The sequence below is a fragment of the Fragaria vesca genome, linkage group LG1 (genome assembly GCF_000184155.1).
Source record: "Fragaria vesca subsp. vesca linkage group LG1, FraVesHawaii_1.0, whole genome shotgun sequence".
NCBI lineage: Eukaryota > Viridiplantae > Streptophyta > Magnoliopsida > Rosales > Rosaceae > Fragaria > Fragaria vesca.
In genome coordinates this window covers 18,565,519-18,585,419 of record NC_020491.1, presented here as the reverse complement: position 1 = coordinate 18,585,419, position 19,901 = coordinate 18,565,519, and the positions used below count along the sequence as shown (strand labels likewise).

The 19,901-nt window shown below is 37.3% G+C and overlaps 2 protein-coding genes across 2 annotated transcripts; both read right to left on the bottom strand.

Moving 5' to 3' along the window:
- Positions 1-2,349: 2,349 nt before the first annotated feature.
- LOC101302008 (glu S.griseus protease inhibitor-like) lies at positions 2,350-4,123 on the bottom strand. The gene is made up of 3 exons (XM_004288400.1): positions 3,897-4,123; positions 2,863-3,569; positions 2,350-2,758 (listed from the first exon to the last, which is right to left on the bottom strand). Exons 2-3 carry the CDS (start codon positions 2,981-2,983, stop codon positions 2,559-2,561), a joined length of 321 nt encoding a protein of 106 aa, XP_004288448.1. The 5' UTR covers positions 2,984-3,569; positions 3,897-4,123; the 3' UTR covers positions 2,350-2,558.
- Positions 4,124-11,692: 7,569 nt separating this feature from the next.
- On the bottom strand, positions 11,693-19,613 carry LOC101301530. Its single transcript, XM_004288399.1, has 11 exons — positions 18,983-19,613; positions 17,755-17,850; positions 17,231-17,645; positions 17,001-17,146; positions 16,059-16,256; positions 15,817-15,975; positions 15,310-15,678; positions 14,136-14,215; positions 13,309-13,672; positions 12,718-12,930; positions 11,693-12,443 (listed from the first exon to the last, which is right to left on the bottom strand). Exons 2-11 carry the CDS (start codon positions 17,797-17,799, stop codon positions 12,114-12,116), a joined length of 2,319 nt encoding a protein of 772 aa, XP_004288447.1. The 5' UTR covers positions 17,800-17,850; positions 18,983-19,613; the 3' UTR covers positions 11,693-12,113.
- Positions 19,614-19,901: the final 288 nt, after the last annotated feature.

Genomic DNA, 19,901 nt, shown 5'->3' with positions numbered 1-19,901 from the left:
GAAAAACATATATAAACTAGAAGACGAAAATATAACAAAGAACATTCATCGATTAATCAGGCAATGACAAAAATGTAATAAAAACATAATCAATGAGTCCCCTCCACATATTCATAGTGAATGAGCCAAACATTTTAAAACACTTTCTTTTCTCTTAAGTTACAAGGGTCAAAAATTACATCAAAATATAATATATGCATGCACAACCTCTAATTATACCCACCAATCATGGTTTGGTCAAAAACTTAGAGGGGTCATATGAACCTCCTCGTCCTACTCTGGCTACGTCACTGACTGTGAGTCGAACTCATGACCTCTCAGTTATAAGAAGAGACGGTACTGGGTTGATAAATATAAGTTTTTGAAACCCAATACTTTGTGTTATTTGATTTTTAAGAGAAAAATTGACGTCATTGAAAAAAATTTCTTACAAATTGATCAAATAATGGAGGTTTGGTGACATTCTATGGGAAATAAAAAAATATCAAGGAATTGAGGTCGTGAAAGTGGTTTGAATGAAAAAAAAAAAATAAAGGAATAGAGGTCTCGATGACAGCATGCAAAAAGAAAAAAAAAATTAAAAAGAATGAGAGGTCTAGAGAATAAATAAGAGGTATAATGAGTAAATTATCAAGATATATATGAATAACATACCTAAGGTTATTTTAGAAATTTGAAATGAGGTCTAATGAGCAAATGTTTGTAGTTAAAATTAAAAAGGAGGTATAAATAACATGAGAGGTATACTGAGCAAATTTGGAAGTCTCAATAGCCGCATTCTATCTAAGGGGATATGCAAAATCATAGAGATGTAATTGATGCATATTTGTAGGATAGAAATTGACAGCAAATCCTTAATATGATTGCTAATCTTCAGGATCTAAAATGGTCCTAATTCTTGTATATATAGCTGTACTGTATCAATGAAAGTAAGCAAAAACATTCTTACCAATTCTTCTTCACATCTATCTCATTCTTTTTTCGACTAAACATCTATCCCCTTTCTTGCCTCTTCATTCCCAGAAAAAGAAAAAAAAAAATCAAACGAACCCAGATCTGGTAAATGATCTCGTCTGCTTCAATTCAAAAAAGAAAAAAAATCAAACAAACCCAGATCTGGTAAATGATCTCCTCTGCTTCAATTCTGCAATACACAGTAGAGGAGCATTTCCAGAATCGTCCTCTCATGGAATTCAAACTTCTCAATCCTCTAGCAAAACCTCACCCTCAAACCCAAATCTCAAATGGCCTCACTACTCAACCACCGAACATTCCCGACTACCTCGACAACATCCTCTGCTTCATCCAACCCAAGTTAATCGTGGCTCCGATGGTGGACAACACCGAGGCATCTTCGGGAATCAAAGCATGACGAGGCTCAAGGGCGTCCACAAGTTTTAGTTTTTATTGGATCTTTTTTTTGTTCAGAAGCGCCGACTTCACCTAGTCGCGCCTAGCCCAAGACCGCCTTGGACGCGCTTGCTTTGCCTTGACGGCGCCTTGACCACCTAGGCGGTCCCTGGGCGGCTGACCGCCTTACTTGAACACTTTAGAGAAAATCCAGGTGGCTTAGCTCGCCTATAGCCTAGGCGGGACAAGATGGCGCCTTTTAGAACCTTGGTCTTAATTAGTAATGGTTTGCATGGACACCCTCTAGTTGACAATTAGGCCGGCCTTAACAGTAAGGAATTCTCTCCACATCAAGTAAAATTCAAGAGAGTTCTTTAAAATTTCTGCAAACTGAAACATGAACAACATGTAAAAGAAACCAATTAACAACAATATAATTTTGCTGCTTAGCATTTCCAAGTATGGACAACTAATGAAACAAACTAGAATCAGTGAATGGTATGGTGGCACAATTGATCCAAAGTGCCTGTTGGACGTTCCTTTGCCAAGAAATCGCGAACTACATACAATCTTGTATAATCGAAGACATAGTGCTTGTATCTTAACGATCTGTTTCTTACTTGTGCAAAGGAACTATATCCTGAGTCATTTTGTTTAGGGAAGTTAACTGACACCAAGGAAAGTCCGAAGCCAAAACTCATTTTGCAAAAGAGAGAAGAACTAATGGTACGTACGTACGTCAATCGATCACCTCTACCAATAGTTCGTTGCAAAATATGAAGTTTCTTCTGTATGTGCGTGGTTAATTAGTTGCTGTATTGCACCATGTAGTCCGTTAAACAAGGTAAAGTTTGGTATCATGAAGTGATCGTTTTAGTTTTGTTCTCCAGATTAATCTATGTTTGGTCACTTTACTCTTTAAAATAAATTGACAATGTTTATCTGCTTTGTACGAAAGAAGCATAGATGCTTATGTATGGTGTACTGAAAGAAAACCCTAATTAATCACATCTGTTGATCTGTAGTTTATCAGAAAATAGAATATACAGGAGAGAAGAAAAGGCAAGAGTGTTCTTTATTTATATAGATTAATTGAGAATATACTGAGAGGAAAACGAACTACGTACTGCACGGAAATACAATTCATTATTTCAGTATTATATCATATGATTTTCTTCACATATTTGAAAGTGACGACGATGGATGAATTAACCAATGGTAGGCACCCTGGTAACAATGCCACATGTATCAACCCAAACACGAACCCTATCACACACTCTCACTAAATCTGCAGGGACAATTGTTCCTTCGAGCACGATCTCTGCCTTAACTGTAGAGTTTTCCCTCTCAATTGTTTCCTTTGCAACTGTCCCTTCAGCTCCCAACAGTTCAGGCCAATCTTCCTTACCTGCATATAATTTTATACATGGACTCAAAGAAATGAGCACACAAGGATCAACAATTACTTCATGACTGCAAAAACCAAGGAAGGAGGTCATGCATGAACATTACCTACGCATTGTCCGGCCATCTTTGCGTTCTTTAAATCCTGAGTTTTACTCTCTGTGATGAATCTCTTGTAATATGTTTGCTGTGGGTTGGATCCTTGGAAATGAGGAAACGAGAGCTTCATACTTATAGTGGATCGTTGATCAAGTTGTGGTTGGTTATTATTGACTATTCGGATCTTATGATGATAAGACGTGCGCGTAGGGGCTGTTTACTTTTGGAGATTAGGTAATCTTTTGTCATGACTCATAACCACGTAGAAGCAAAATGAAGAATAGCTAGGAGGTTCGTGGTATGAAAAAATGGAGAACAATATATATCCTGTCAATAAGGAATAACAGAAAAGTCGATCAGTTTTATTGAAGCTTATCAACAAATCTGATTGTACTAGATGATATATAGGTATTGTTTAAAAGACATTGGTAATTTGCTACTGTAATTTTCCACTTGCCAATAATTGTATAATTAGACAACTCCATTTGATCAGATCAAGGAGCCCTCATCATTCATCAAAACCTTTTCCATTCGAAACCTATAGGAACAAAACTCGGAGCGAAAGCAAACGAAGTATCACTTGCACTCGATGTGGCGATTATATCTGATTGTACGTTAAAAATCTCCAACGAGGGAGATGTGCCTCAGCTAGCCACTCTCAGGTAAGCCATGTATATATACCCCTTCACTTGGTCTCGCAGCAAAGGAAGCAACTACTACAAGATGTGTCATCCACGTTTGGTTAATGTTTGAGCTAGACTTCTACTGTATGGTATGAATCTAACTAAAAGAGCTAGCAGGTTTCTTCCAAGAGTAACTTGACCAAACAAGTGCGGCTATATATAGCTGGCCTGAATTACCAGTTAACATGAGAAACAAATGAAAGCTGTGTGCAACTATATTCATCAGTACTTAAAACGATCTGAAAGATAAAATCTCTACAGTTAACAAGCTAGAAATGAAGTCTAATTAACTTAACTTTCAAAACATAGGTATTATTCATGATTCACTGGAATTAGAACTAAAGAAGAAGAAACATATACAGATAGTGTAGGGACCCTGGTGACGGTGCCGTGTTTATCGACCCAAACTCGAACTCTATCACACCGGTAGTCATGAGTGACAAATGTTCCTTCTTTCACGATGACAACCTTGACTAAATCATTCTCGCTCTCAATTTTGCTTCTTGCCTCTCTTGCCTTGGCTCCCAGAAGCTCAGGCCAGAAATCCTTACCTGCACACCGCATATCTCTATGGAATTGTGATATACATTAGCCGCTAGGGAAGAAATAAGTTGAATTTATAGTAAATGTATCACGTATCTTTGATAGCTTCTGTCGGGTTGCTATGGACTTTTGGGTGTATTGCGTAGGCTGAAAGATGTACTGGTTTTGTTTCCACACATTGCATATGTACAAACCTCACCGCCAAGATCGTGTCTATCTCTATATCATGTTACAAACTTAAGATATTGGCATTGCTTGTCATAAGCATGCACAAGAAAGATAAAGGACGCAGTTAAAGCACCAAAATTCGGACAATTGGGAATAACAGATTAACAGAAAAGTCGGTCTATCAAGGATGATCAACAAACCTGTTTGTACAACCTACGTTCTCTGGTGAAAGCTTTTTAACCAAGGGAAAGGACAACCACCAACGGTAAAATGCTAAAATGCTGTAGAAAATAACATTCTACTAGTACATCTCCATATTAACTCGAGCAAACTTGACAGCCTCAGTCATAGAGAGCCTAAACTCAACCAAATGTTGAGACCCTTATGACAGTTCCATGTTTATCGACTCAAACAAGAACCCTATAAATGAATGCCTCGACTAAATCATTCTAGCTCTGCCTCCATTCCCTTCTTGGCACCGAAAAGCTCAGACCACGAGTACTTACCTTGAAACACCAACCCTATTCAGTGTTCACGATCTCCTCTGTTTTGCTTGTGAAACTGTCATGCACATTTATAGGACTTTATGTCTTTAATAGCTTGGTCGGTTGTTACTGATTTATGGGTGTGAGATACTGGTATCTTTAAGGGTGAAAGATAATTGTATATGTACGATCCTTACCTCCTTAATGGTGTATATCTGGGACACCAAGAGATAGGGGAAAATTTATTGTATATCTTGCAGACTGAGGTTAATAACATACAAAGGCTGTATTAAGCTCAGTTATGATTGTATAGTGCAAAGCAAAGACTCTTTTGTTCAATACAGCATAGAGCCTGCAGAGCAGATCCGAAATCAAATATGTATATGCCTCTAAGATCCAAAATCAAATATGTATGCCTCAATATACGTGTCAACACTCGTCTAGAGCCTTGATATAATTAGAATTCAGATTTTCAGAAAGTATCATCCCGATAGAAAGCTTGAGAATTTAGATTTTCAGAAAGCATCATCCAAAATGATAACAGGAGGTACAATTTGTAAAGCATAGGTAAGTAGGCAAACAATGAAACAAAACATTAAAGTTGCTTTATTTTTAACTTCAAAGTATACACAAATTAACCAACATTCATCAAATTATATTATTCTCCTTTATCACATTCATCTTATAGCTATGACCAGAGACTAAAGGGGTGCAGCATAAGTATTGGTTCACTTGATTGCTTGAGACTAACATCAGTCTCAATACAAACGGTCATCACTTCAGTAACACTACCAACAGGGGTTAGCCAAAAACAGGGTACCTGTAATCCTCAACTCTGTTCTAAAATATTGATAGAGATTCAGAATTCCAAACATGTACTATCCTTACCGTAATTCTTTACATTAATTAATTCAATACACAGGATACATAAAAAGATTCAAGCAATGAAAACACCAAATACACATGTTCAGGAAACTAATCTACCGATATTGTTGAAGATGGATCAGAAACACCTGGCTTGGTATCCCTGTGAAACAGAGATGTAATAGCTCAGTTATTTCAGCTTCGATCATCTGGGGAAATAGTCATCACTTCCATCTTCAACAATATTTTACCACAAATAGACACGCACATACAGCTACCAAGTAAAATTCTAAACCCACCACATCACAACTTCATCATCACAACATATATCAATCATCAACAACAAATCATCAAGTTTAACCCAACACACAGATCATAAAGACAATGCGTCTTCTATACCATAAGAAATTCTATTTCAACACAAACAAATATATATACATAACCCAGCATCATAACAGACACGAATGCCCAAGAGATCAAACCAACACAGAAACATGTATAACAGAGACTAACCCATTGAGATATGCTCCAAACTCAAAACACACAGCGCAACTAAACTGGTAGTTCAGAAACACCTACCGAACAGTCAAATCAAGAGGGGGAAACAAACAAGTTGTCAAGAACCAACAGTATATTAGATCTAGCATCAAAAACACTAATCTAAAAACCCATTAAAACAAAATAGGAAGCAAGATCAGATTCAAACCAATTCGAAACCATAAACAGATCCAATGCATTTGATTATACAAAGAGAGACTGAACGTCGAGAACGAATCTGAGAGACCCTTTTCCCTGACCCTCTTCCTCTTCGACAGTCATCTCTTTGCATAAACAAATGGAATGAACCGTTCATATGAACATCAACGCCGACTGCTCGGGTTTTGCAAAGGGGTAAGGAATCGGGCAATCGGCGCACGAGGATGAAAAGAGTGAAAGGAGCTTTTATATAGAGGTAAAATACAGGGTGACGTGTTGCTGTACCCCAAACCCTAGTACAATTACCGTCAGATACAGTTTCGGCTAACTATTAGAACTGAAAGGTAATGGGTTAAACGGTTTCCAAAGAACTATTTATACATTTCACATTTTGAGACTTATTTTGTGGCTTGGTTGCTATCCAATTGTTCTCATGATGAAGAAGTTTCTCCAACGAGATTTCCTCACACGCTCGAGGCTCTCTCTGTGATTTTTTTTTTCAATTTGTACCACTTTGTCTGCCAAATGAAAGTTGTATTAGTTATCATTACTAGCATCAAACTGGAACTATTAATTAAGACTCGATAAGAGCCAGCTAAAGCTACTGAGATTCAGCAGCATTTAGCACGACTGAAAAAAAGGTTCAGCAGCACACACAAATAATCAAATTTGTTTATAATAACTTTGCTTAATCAAACGCTTATATATCATAATAAAATTATACTAAAACTGAAAAGGAAAAAAACCACAAATGTCGTCCATAAAGGTAGACGATTACACTAGAAAGTCATTAACCTACACAAACTGAATCAAAGTACCTAAACATCAACATAAGGTCTAGAGACCCAACGGTGTACCTATCTATCAATAAGCAGGGGATCACCTTAATCAATTTGTGTAGGGATCTTTGTTTCTTCCTCGAGGTGACTACTCCCCAACTGCCTCGGGAGAGGTAGTCTTCTCTGAAATACCCATTTCTGGCCCATCAAGAAACGGCCTAAACAAAGTCAACCGGTCAACCTGTTAGTTTTTCCTATCGGAGAGCACAAGGCGACCAGCTTGATGTCGTCCTCGTCAACCCAGCCATGCCATTCGTGGTGCCTAGAGCCTCCAGCATTGGACCATTCCAACGCCACCATTCCTGTCCAGCAGATGTTGTCTCTGCCGCCGCCAAGATGCGCGATCCGCGTCCGAATCTAGAGAGGTCGCTTCTGAGTGCAAAGACACCCGACGCCGCTCACTATTAGGGTTCCCAAACGCCGATGCCAGAAGAAGAGCTCTGATTTGAGCCCGACCACGATTCCTTCCAAACATCACCGTAATGTTGTAAGAAGATTTATGAGTCGTGAGTGGTTGTTAAAGGAGTTGAAGTTACCAAATTCTGACGAGTAGCTATCAATTTATGCTTAATTACTCTACATATAGTCTCTTTAACCATATCTTCCAAATATCTTCCAAATGAACCAGGGGCAATACAAATTGGTCTTTGTAAAAGATTCTAAACCAAAAAAATTGTGTTTCACTCGATCATTGATTACCGAAAGACTAGAAAAATGTCGCCCCTCAGCCAAAAGAGATTCTACCAGGAGTGCATCTCCATAATAGGGTAACTTTAGCAAATTCACAATGAAAGTCTCGACTTAATCATTCTCGCTCGGCCTCTTTTCCATTGCCTTAACCCTTTTCAGTGTTCACAATCTCCTATTCGTTTTTCTTATGAAATTGTGATGCACATCTATAGGACTTTATGGCATGTCTTTAATAGGATGGTTGGCTGTTATTGATATATGAGTGTACTGGTATCTACTAAGTAGTAGGTGAAAGAATAATTGTACATGTCCAAAGTAGGGTGAAAGATTAATTGTACATGTACAATTGTACAAACCTTATTGCCTGTCCATCTCTATATCAGCAACACAACACACAGATCTATTGGGGAAGTCAAATGTATTGAATGTCTTGCGGATGTGGTTAGTATCATACAAAGGCTTGAAATATGTAGTTTAGTATACAGATATTGTTGAAGATGGATCAGAAACACCTGGCTTGGTATCTCTGTGAAACAGAGACGTAACAGCTCAGTTATTTCAGCTTCGATCATCTGGGGAAATAGTCATCACTTCCATCTTCAACAATATTTTTCTCCAAATAGACACATACAGCTTGTAACTATAATTCTAAAACACCATACCGCAACTTCTTCAATATATTGTACCCAGATTTTTCCGCCGCGGCGTGAATTACATTCATTATCACGACACATCAATCATCAACAACAAACCATCAAGCACAACCCAACCCAAAGCCAAAGATCTAAGACGAAGTCATAAAGACACATGCATCTATACCATAACCCCATACCATCACAGACCCGAATTCCAAAGAGAGCAAAACAACAAAGAGAAGTAAAACAGAGTAAACAAATTGAGATGATCCAAATTAACTCAAAACACATGAACAACACAACTAATCTGGTAGTTCACAAACCATTGAAGCAAGATGAGATTCAAACCAACATCAAAAACATATAGATCAGAGATACGAGCTTTCGAAGCCATAAACAGATCCAATACATTTGATTATACAAAGAGAGACTGAACGTCGAGAAAGAATCTGAGAGACCCTTTTCCCATTTTAATTTTCTTTTCTTTTTTTAGAAATCCCATATTAATTTGGTGCATACAAGAGCCGCGAACACTCAAGTTCGTTTGTTTAGTGATCACTCACAATGAATATTACATCATGGTATTGTAATGTCGTCCATGCTAACATTTCAATCAGCTTGTTTTCTTTGTCATTGTACACAGGAATAGAAGAAGTGATGCGATGACCTTTTCTGGTATCAAGGCAGTGCCTTCCGGCAGTGCGTTGTTTGAGTGAGTAGCGCTTTTTCCATCACTTTTCCTATGTACATAACTATCGTACATATATAAATTGCTTATTAATATGCAACAATGCTTCTTCCGTAGAGCAATTAGCATGGTAACTCTTTAGAAGAATATGCATTAAGATATATATTTTCAAGGATAATGAGATCAATAACATTGATATATATATATATATGAAACAAGAGACTGGAAATCGTAAACCGTATTGCCTGAACGGCTGAACCTATACATGATAAAGACATGTATAAAATTCTAATTGAAAAAAGAAAAAGACATACATGTGTAAAATATATACAACACAGCTCATACAAAAGACCTTCATTGTATAAAAAAAAAAGAACAATCATGTTCGCTGAAAAACAAAATATATCATTCAAATACCACCAACACAATGATTTAATGAAATCAAAATATGTAAATTCATCAATGGAGTGAGATCTGATCCAAGCAGTTGTAAGATTAAGTGCCCAAAAGACTTCAGAAGGATTCAGCGCATCGCTTTATACAAAGAGAGACTGTAGATCGAGAAAGAGAAAGTGGCTGAGAGGGAATCACATATCGTTAACCCTCTTGTTCTCAAGAGTCATCTTTTTGTATAAAGAAATAAACGAACCCTAGTCTTGCTCCAAGGGCCTTTGTGAATACTTACATGTAGCCAAGGCTTTAGGTGATGTAGGAATTTATATGACCCTTGTTAAACAAAAACCATTGAAGCAAGATCAGATCAAGCCAATATCCTAACCATAGCTCAAAGATACGATTCCAATTCACTAGTCTATACAAAGAGAGACTGAACGTCGAGAAAGAATCTGAGAGTTTTCTCTAAGACTCTTCCTCTTCAACAGTCATCTCTTTGAATAGACTAATGAAATGAATCGTTTATATTAACAACGCTGATTGCTCCAAGGGCATGAAAGAGAGAAACAAAAGCACCGATCCGGTTCATCGATCTGCTTATACGTACTGCGTGGATAAGCAAATAGAATGAAACCCTCCCTCAAAGAGGTAAAGGAAACGGCGCAGAAGGATGAGAGGTATGAGAGGTGATGTCTTCTTTGCCTCTTTGGGTGAGGTTGGTGGCGCTTATATAGAGGTAGACGAATGGGTGACGTGTTGTTGTACGTAGCACCCCCAAGAAAACCCTAGTCAAAGGTCAAGACCTAAAAATGTGACGAGATGGATGACTGACCAAAGCCCAGAATACAGTAATAAACCTGGGCTTAATTAAAAGTTAAAACCCACCCATTCTAGTTTACGGCATACAAGAGAATGAAATTACTTGCTTGGTGACTACTTATTTAGCAGCAAATGTAAGAAAAGATTGCTGCACAGGTTGCACTCCCAAAATGTAAATTCATTGGTACATCCAAAATATACAAGACCCACGTTATAATCCTTTTTATTACACAAAGTTTTTTCGGTTTTGAAACAGAATTCTAGTTGAAATTGTCATAGATGTCATAGATGTATTACTAAGATCGTAGCCCAAAACCAAAGTTTCATGGATTTGAATAATCCTTTTTGTCTTTCTTTGTTCAATTTTCTAAACCAAAGTTACTAAGATCGTAGTTCAATTTTCTCTGTCTTTCTTTTCAATTTTCTTAATTATGATATGGGCATATCCTTTGAGATTGAAAATGCTTTGAGTGCACTGAATATCATCCGGAAACCAAAAACCATATGCAACGTACGTTAGATCATCTGAAACATATCTCAAATTCGCAATATTTCTTTTGTAGTGCCTGCAATCAGTTAGCATATGGTAGCTTTATAGAAAAAGCGTTGAGAGAAGTTCAAGGATTAGGAAACCAATAACATTAATATGAAACAAAATGAGATTGGAAATCGTAAATCGGATTGCCGGAACCTAAACAAGAACAGCTCATACAAAAGACCCTCATGTTCACTGAAAAAAGAAAACAGATATATCATTCAAATGCCTCCAACACAAGGCTTTCATGAACACAACCGATATGTAACTTCAACAATAGATCGAGTGAGATCTGATCCAAGCAGTGGTAAATCAAGTGCCCAAAGAGATTGCAGAGGGATTCAGTGCATCACTTCATACAAAGAGTGACTGTAGAGAGCGAGAGAGGGGTTTACATATCGTCAACCCTCTTGTTCTCAACATTCATCTCTTTGTATGTGGCTGATAAAGACGACTGCTTTGCAGTTTGCCTGTGTGAATACCTACAGTGTAACTAAGGCTTTGGCTGATGTAGGTATTTATAAGAGGTGTCTGCGCACTTTCCAAGCAACTGAGGTAAAAAAACCCTAGTGAAACTCGAACCACCATAGTCAAAACTCGAAACAACAAAACACAGAATATAATTTTCGTTTCTTCTAAAAACCAAAAAAGAATATGGGGAAAGTGGCGTCACTGGGTTAACCGTGTCCGGAATGACGAAAGGCAAGGAAGAGTGGCTCGACAGGTCTCAAAACTCACAAGCTACCTTAGTATTAGAATGAACCCCAAAATAAGAGACCATATTAATATTTGCAAAATTTTTCTAAAGACAATTTGATGAACTGCTGCATTATATGTTCCATGTTGACATCTTTACATATGTCTTGCATCTTGAGGCACGATTTTCATTTTTGCTTGAACTTTATATACTGACTAGCAGCAAGCCAGCAACTGAAGAGGTTCCTTATCAACAAGGCGAAAAGGTTTTGACCTAAGAAACAATTTCACAGCAACCGTATTCAGGTACACTTCTACAAGATTAATGTACCATTGGCTACGAGTGCTGTGATACAGTAAACTGACTGTCCCTTGTGGGATATCCCTCGTAGTTCCCAGTCAACTATCTCTTTCCAATGCTAAAAGTATAGTACACATGTGTCTATCCTATAATGAGATGCAAGCTAAACCCTGGTGAAGAAATCTAAGTGAAAAGCCATATTCAAAATGATGAGAACCATTAGGATTAATGTAGCTGTTTTGTCCAGTCAAACGGTGCCCACTCTTGATCAAACCTCTTAACGGCTTGCTTTTGCGCTTCCACTGGCTCATACCTTCCACGACGATGCATGTCTTCCGCAGGCAACTCTAGCATGCCTCTTATAACATTCAGGCCAAGGCTGCTATTGAACTGTGTTTCATCATCAATCACGTGGACGAACCCCTTCTTTAAACCGAACTCCACATGGAAATATGGGAAGTTAGCTGGAACTGAACCTCGCAATCCCTTTACACTTGTATCAATAAGCTTTTTGGCATTGTGTTGGCTCCACTCATCTTCAGCTTCATCAATTGCCTGACAGATTTTAATTTTCAGAACACAGAAATTAAAATCAGAGACTGATAAAGCAACAATAATATTTGAATCACATATCCATTCAGCACATTCCTAATCAGAACCTAAGAAAATCAATTTCTACATTTATAGCATATAAAGCAAGTGAATCTAGTGTTCAACAAAATAAATGTACGATATGAATCATATGATGAATTTCCAGATGAAGAATGAGCAAAGCCTTTTCAAAACAGACAGCAGAAACTCAATGCCTTTGGGAGGAAACAATAATTACCTTCTTAAAGTATAAGGGAGCGTCTTTAGCTATATCCTGGGGCAAAGGAATGCACTCGATTATACAGTGGCGGCGCTGTTGAGCCAACCCCATCACTGTTTCAAGGAACACAACATCCTTCTCTTGCTTTGCAAACATCATAATAAGGCATTTCTTGAAATTTCGAATTTCTTCCCACACATGATCATCAAGAGTTCTTGTGGCTGGTACATGCTGTTGAGAATTATATAGATTAGAACAAAACATGTACAACAAAAGAATAGACTAAAATTACGACCCCTAGTAATGAGATCAATTTTAATGTTTTACATTAGATTGAAATAGGTCGAATTTAGTACAAATTAACCCTTTTTACAAAGATGAGAGATTATACTGCTCACATATTTATAAGAGCTGATCAGGTTCTATTAACCCTTTTTCATTTGGATTGAAGAAGCTATACTTATAATGCCCTCATATTTGGTATATCATGATCCGTCTGGTGCATTGGGAAAAAAAAAAAAAAAAAAAAAAAACTAACAGCTACCTGTCAAAGGACTAGAAAAACGAAACAAAAAAAAAATACAAGAGAAGCAACTAGATCAAGCTTACCTGCATCGGCAAAACGTAGCAATGACCATCCACTACAGGCTTCTGCTGTGGCAACATCAAATATGAATAATTTCCAATTGCCACAACCAGATGCGCTGGTCTCTTCGGATTTTCAAAACAGAAAAGGCAGCGTTCTTGCTGAATGGAGAAACGATTTGCAAATGTATTATTCTGGGTGACCTTGCGATCATCACTTCCCTGCTTCTTTTTAGACTTTCTGCTTGGACCATCATCAAAGTCATATTCATCATCTGCCCGACCAGATATACTATACTTTTTGTTCTGCATTATCTTTTGGGCTAGATGCATGTCACCATCATCATCCTTTTTCTTTTGACGGAGCGACATATCCTGCATAGCATATCTAGATAAAAGGATCTCTTATTAGCACAAACATACCATCCAATAATTTACAAATTACATAAAGAGGAAAAAAAACCAATGAGAATTTTTAAGTGCATAGGCGATTAAAGAACAAAGGAGCAGTACTTTCAACAAACTGTAAACATGCCCAAAAGAATTGACTATGTTTGTTTAGGAATATTACATTGCAGTACAATTCCTTTTTAAACAATGAATCCTTGGGGAATTATGGCTTAGTAGCACAGGGGTAAATGGCAGGAAATAGATCAATGTTTGAAAAATCCTTTAAAGGAACTACAAAGAGAACCTTTAATAGTCCATCACTCAGAGCATGCAACCCCATGTTTTCAGAAGTACTGTTTTTCACTATATGAATTCTTTTTATAAACTAGGGAATCCTTCCGAACTGCAATTTTATTCAAACAAAATAAAAAAATACAAAGGGAAGCAAGGAGAAACATTACCTGTTTGTACCTCTTTCAAATTGTGGTCTCATCGGATTTTCTCCAGCACCCTGCTTTCCCTTAAGATTTTCTACTTCTTGCTACAAACCCCAAAAAAAAAAGTTAATTAATTACTGAAAGAAACAGAGAAAGTCTAGATGTATTTAAATGAGTGTCTTTTAAAATCCAACCTTTTTTAATTTGTCTAACATGTGCATTAACCTTTTCTTCGTGGTGTTAATCACTTGCTTGATTTTCACCCTACTGTTTTTACAGGGACGGATCTTAGTTGAAGCTTCTCTGGGCAGTAGCCCATAGAGAAATTCTTACCCAATTAACTTACTACATGTGTAATTATATTTATGAAAGAAAATATTAGTAAATAACCCAGCCAATCAATCTCTCTCTCAACTAACATTTCTACCTTTTTAACTTTTCCTTGCTTTTTTCGTTTTAGTTTTTAATTACACTTGTTAATTAACCAAAGCAGCCAACTCTACTTTGGATTTTTATTTTATTTTCTTTACCACCCTCTATTTATTTATGGACTTGAATGGATTGAAAGTCATGACGAACTTCTACAATATCAAATAAGTATTAAATCATTTATATATCTATCATCCGATTAGAGAAAAGTCTATATACATAAGCCTTAATTATATCATACTCTAGCTATAGTTGACCATTTGTATCATGCTACTGTATGTCCATAACATTTGTCAAAAAATATTTCTAAATTGTTTTGTTCATATTTTTACCTTTAACACATTTAAATTATTTGTCGAAGAAAGAAGAAAACACTGCGTATTATGTTGAAATAAAAAAAAAAATTATGTGATAAACTTAGCCCAGGGTATTTCAAATTCCTGGCTCTGTCCCTGTGTGTTTATATGCATCTGTTCAGTCAAAAAATGATCCTTATGCTCACCTAATGGGATATACTTTAACTATTTTCTTATGACCATAACAAAGGATAGTACAGTCCCTGAACAAAGATAAGACCAAATAGCTTCGCAAAGAAGAGCATTTTCACTGCATCATATATTGGATATAAATTTATTCCAAGTTGGTAAAGAGAATAGGCTTCACATCAAATGTTGATGACACATTATGGTTTCTCAATCCACTAAAGACTAGCTTAAAGCATATCAAGCTGCATAGCACACACAGAGAGAGAGTATTGCATATGTCTTACCAGAAGTTCCTCAGCTTCCTCAAGCTTCCCTTTCATCTTAAGCTGATAAGCCTTAGCTGCCAACTGGTTCGCACTCAGATCACCCACAGAGGCAGCTGCACTGGCTTCGCTGGGTTTTCTCGTGTCTAGTACATTTTCGTTAACAGGATTTCTGGAATCATTAGTCTGCTTACGAATAAGTTCACTCAGGAAGCTTCCATCGTTGGAAAACCTGTTTATGCTAGACACTGCATCTGCTAGAAGAGCAGAGTCCTTGGTAGAGATATCTCGACTCTTTTGACCCTTTTGTTTTCTCCAGGAAAAAGAACCTTGAACATTAGGCTCCCTCATTTCAGGATGTCGGATAGATACATCCTTTCGACTAGTGTCCTGGTAGTCACATACATGTAGCTTGTAAGAAAGACCGCAACATTAATTATACCTAACATATGGTTTATGGTTTGTAAACTTTACATTCACATTTCACCTTTATAAAAAACTACAAAGCTCAAGGTTATTCCCATATACCTTTTTATCCATGTCATTGTTGGAACCTGGCTGCTGTTCCTCACTCACCCCTTTTTTTCTACTTTGTATTGCATGTAAATGAGCACGAGAATGGGCTGCTTTATTTGAATGCACAGAGGCCACTAGTTCACCGAGAGAACCATGACGCTCCCCAACAACCTGTAAATGCCAATTTAAAATGCATTAACAGAAGAATGTGCAATGAGATACTTGCTCTAACCTAGAAGGCAAAGATAGAATACCTCGTGGATCCCTTGTCCTTCTCGAGCTGCTTGCTCTTGTGCCCGCTTCCATGCTTTAAGTCTCCAACTTGCACCTCCATCCCCAACAACAGAGGAAGGTAATTTCACACCAGATTTAGGTTCATCATTATCTTCTGGATAACCGCTTCCATCATCCTTATAATATGGATTTAATTCCTTAGGATTAACCTTCTTTATCTAAAACGCAGAAATTAGTTATTAGGTAAGCAAAATCACAATCTTTCAAAGCTGAAAGAATAATCATAGGCACTTTTATTTGGCAAGAGTAACATTTCACCAAAATAGCCCACAAGAATATACAATTCCCCATCATTTGAGCACAAGCCGGAAGGGAAAAAAACTGTATGTTTCCAATAGCAGAGTCCAACTATGCATACAACTCCAAGAAGTATAACGTCCATAATAAAAGAACTCAAAGTAACAACATCAGGTAGCTAAGAAATTAATTTTTCAATACTGTACGACTCCGGAATCCTTGAGCTTCAAAGGAGATAGCGACACAAACAACAATATATTTGGTTGGAATATAATTGGATAAGCTAAGAAATTTTCTTTCCATACTGTATGACCCTGAAATCTCTGAACTTGAAAGGTGACAACAACAGTAACAATTACATATTTGGTTGGACCAAATAGTAACATTTATTAACATTTTAACAGAAGCAATCGTGTTGAGTGTAATAGGATAACATAGTTAAGGAGAATGCATTGCTGATCTGCCCCCTGAAAATTAAATTAATTCCAGATTACAAATATATGGTTCTTGAGTACATCAACTCTACTTCTACATTTATATTTAGACCAACCAAAACAAACAAGGATATAGTTGCCATAAAAAAAAATCAACAGTATCCCAAGTCATAACTACAATATAATAAAATTACGAAGATTAAAAGCTCGCCTAACAAAATATATCAGTACCTCTTCAACTGGAATTTCTTTGGGCTGGTCCTCAACAGTAATAGCAGGTGTTCTCTCTTTTCCTTCAGGTCTAAGCATCCACTCCAACCCTATTTTCTTCCTCACAATTTCCCCATCTTTCACCGTAGTAGTTCCTCTACCTCCCTCTATATAAAGAGAAATATCATGAACATGATCAATACCCTATCATTAGATTAAAAAGGTTTGGAAAGAAGAGAAAAGGCACTTACCAGAATATTCTTCATCCTTCATACCTCTTTGACTTCTATCTCCACTCTTTTTCTTTCCCTCTTTTCGGCTTCTCTTCTTATGCTTGTCTTTCCTATCAGAATAACTATCAGAAGCAGATGAAAGATCTTCTGAACCATATTCTGTTCTACTGCTACTCGATCTCTTCTTTTTCTTAGTGTGACGCTTCTTTCTATCTCGGTCAGAGCTTCCCTCACTTTCATTTTCTGAACTATATGATGATGATAAGTATTCATCCGATGAGTACCACTTTTTTTTAGATCCCTTCTTTATTCTCTCAAGTTCTTCGCCATCGGAACTACTGTATCCCGAACTCCTTTCCCTCCTATGCTTACCCTCCTTACTACCGGAGCCCTTCTTCTGTTTCTGTTTTGCCGAAGCCTTTAAATTCTCATCCTGTAATAGTAATGGAAAAAATTAATCTACTCTTGTGATAAATACTGATTTTATAAAAAAATAAAAAATAAATAAACAAAACAAAAGAAGAAGATGAGTAGTCTTTTACTTTATCAATCTGATCTCGAGGTATGAATTTCACTCCAGCAAGCATGATTATATATAAAGCGCTACGATTTGGAGAAGGTAGGTAGAGTCAAACGACCTGCAGACAACTCCCAAAAGCATCAGTATTTGCTAAACCAATATTTCAACATATGTTACTCCTGAACGATGAGAATCAATAATATCATTATAGAAATTGAACTTGGGAATAAAACCGAAACCCAGAGCATGATCAAGTTTTCCATCTGACATTACATTCTTTAGTAATGAACACTCTTACTAATTTTTCAGATTTGTAACTAAATCAACAACCAGATACTATTGATTCTGACTTAATTTGGTCAACTTATAACTATTTTAAGCTCATGAATAAGGCAAAATACCACAAGCATTTTCTTGTACATATCAACCTAAGGTCAGAACAACCAAATCATGAACAAGACTACTTTTTATGCCTAAACAGAAGGAGGATACCTAACTAGCGTTTGGGGTCATTTCACACCAAAATCTAACAGAACAACTTTTCCGGTGTAAAATTAAGACACCTTTTGGGACAGCAAAAACAAAATGCAAACCACAAATCATGCGAATATAATTCATATTTCTCCTCAACATTCGTGTAAATCTCAAATGGAGCAAATGTAACAACCGTAATAATGGCCATTTTTATCATTTTTCCAGATCGTAACTGCATCAACAACTTTTAGATACGGAGATAACCTGAGTCCCTAACTAATCTCTAGCCCTCAAACTCAACTACTGGGATATAACAAAAGAAAGCAATAAAGATATAATCTCAATCAATTAACTATCTGATTTCAACAGGTGGCAAAAGCATGAGACATAAAATCATAGGTGGTTTTGACGTAGCAAGGCCAATATGAAAATTGATTAGTCCACTTGATCCTAGTAACTTGTATATTAAGAAATATGGTATCAGAACCCAATTGTATTTAGTTCTAAAACGAAACCAACTATAACACATACATAAGAATCACAGTAAAGTGAAAACAACACCTCCTCTGCACTACACTAAGCAATAAAAAAAGGCTGTAATTTTAGTAACAGCCGCAACAAATCTTCCCATACATGTCATTTTTCTTCCAATTTGATATCTATAACTAAACATTGGTTAAACAAGTAGTGAACATCAGAATCAAACTGAACCTAAAACAGAAAACCTAGAATTTCTAAACTTCTCTAAGCTCACAATAATTAGAGCGAAGAATTACCAGCGGCGGCGATCGGAGGCGTTGTTGCTTCTCTGCGACGGCGTCAATGTAGCTTATTCCTCAGCAATTCAAAACCCAAGTTTGTAAAGGCTCGAACTTTAAGCACAGAATGGAGCTATTGTGAGAAGAACGAGCAGCCCAGAAAATTGAAGGACCCGGCGGATTTGGGATTGGGGTTTGTTTGGATAGAAAGGAATTGTTGATTGGGGAAATTGGGGATAGTGAAGAAGTGGGCTAACGGGGATTGGGTTTAACGACGACGGCGATGCCGTTACGTTGGCTGGGATCGTTAAAAGAGCGGGGGAGGTTCTCTAAGCCTGAGGAGAATAAGAATTGAAAAAGAAGAAAACCCAGAAGTATTCTACTATTCTATTCCATATATGGACATGTTTGTCGTCGAAATTTCGTCGGAAAAGGTTGTAAGGGGAAAAAATAATTGAATATGTCTACTTGTAGCTAGATGATTCATAGCATCGAGGTGCAGTTACACGGTTAGAGAGTCTTAGGTGCGGCTAACGCACCACGTGTCATTTGCGATCTATCAGTCACACAGTGACACGTTTTTTTTTTTTTTCCAAACCCCCCCCCCACCTGCGTTCTTCTTCTTCCTCTTCCTTCCTCTGCTCCGGCGCTTCTTCTTTTTTCCTTCGGCGAAGCTTACACAGGTTGGTGGAGGCGTCCTCTTCCTTCCTCTTCCCCCGGCGAAGCTTCTTCTTCCTTTACGGTGGAGGCGGAGGCGGCTTACGGTGAAGGCGGCGGGGGTTGCAGAGGCGGCGGCTGGGCAGAGGGAAAGAAGATTGGAGGGGATCGGTTTCCGACCGAAGAAAGGAAGAAGATCCGCCTGAGAAAGGAGGAAGAAGAAGAAGAAGGCAGGTGTGACAAAAAAAAAAAAAACACGATGTCAAAGAGTGATTGGGTG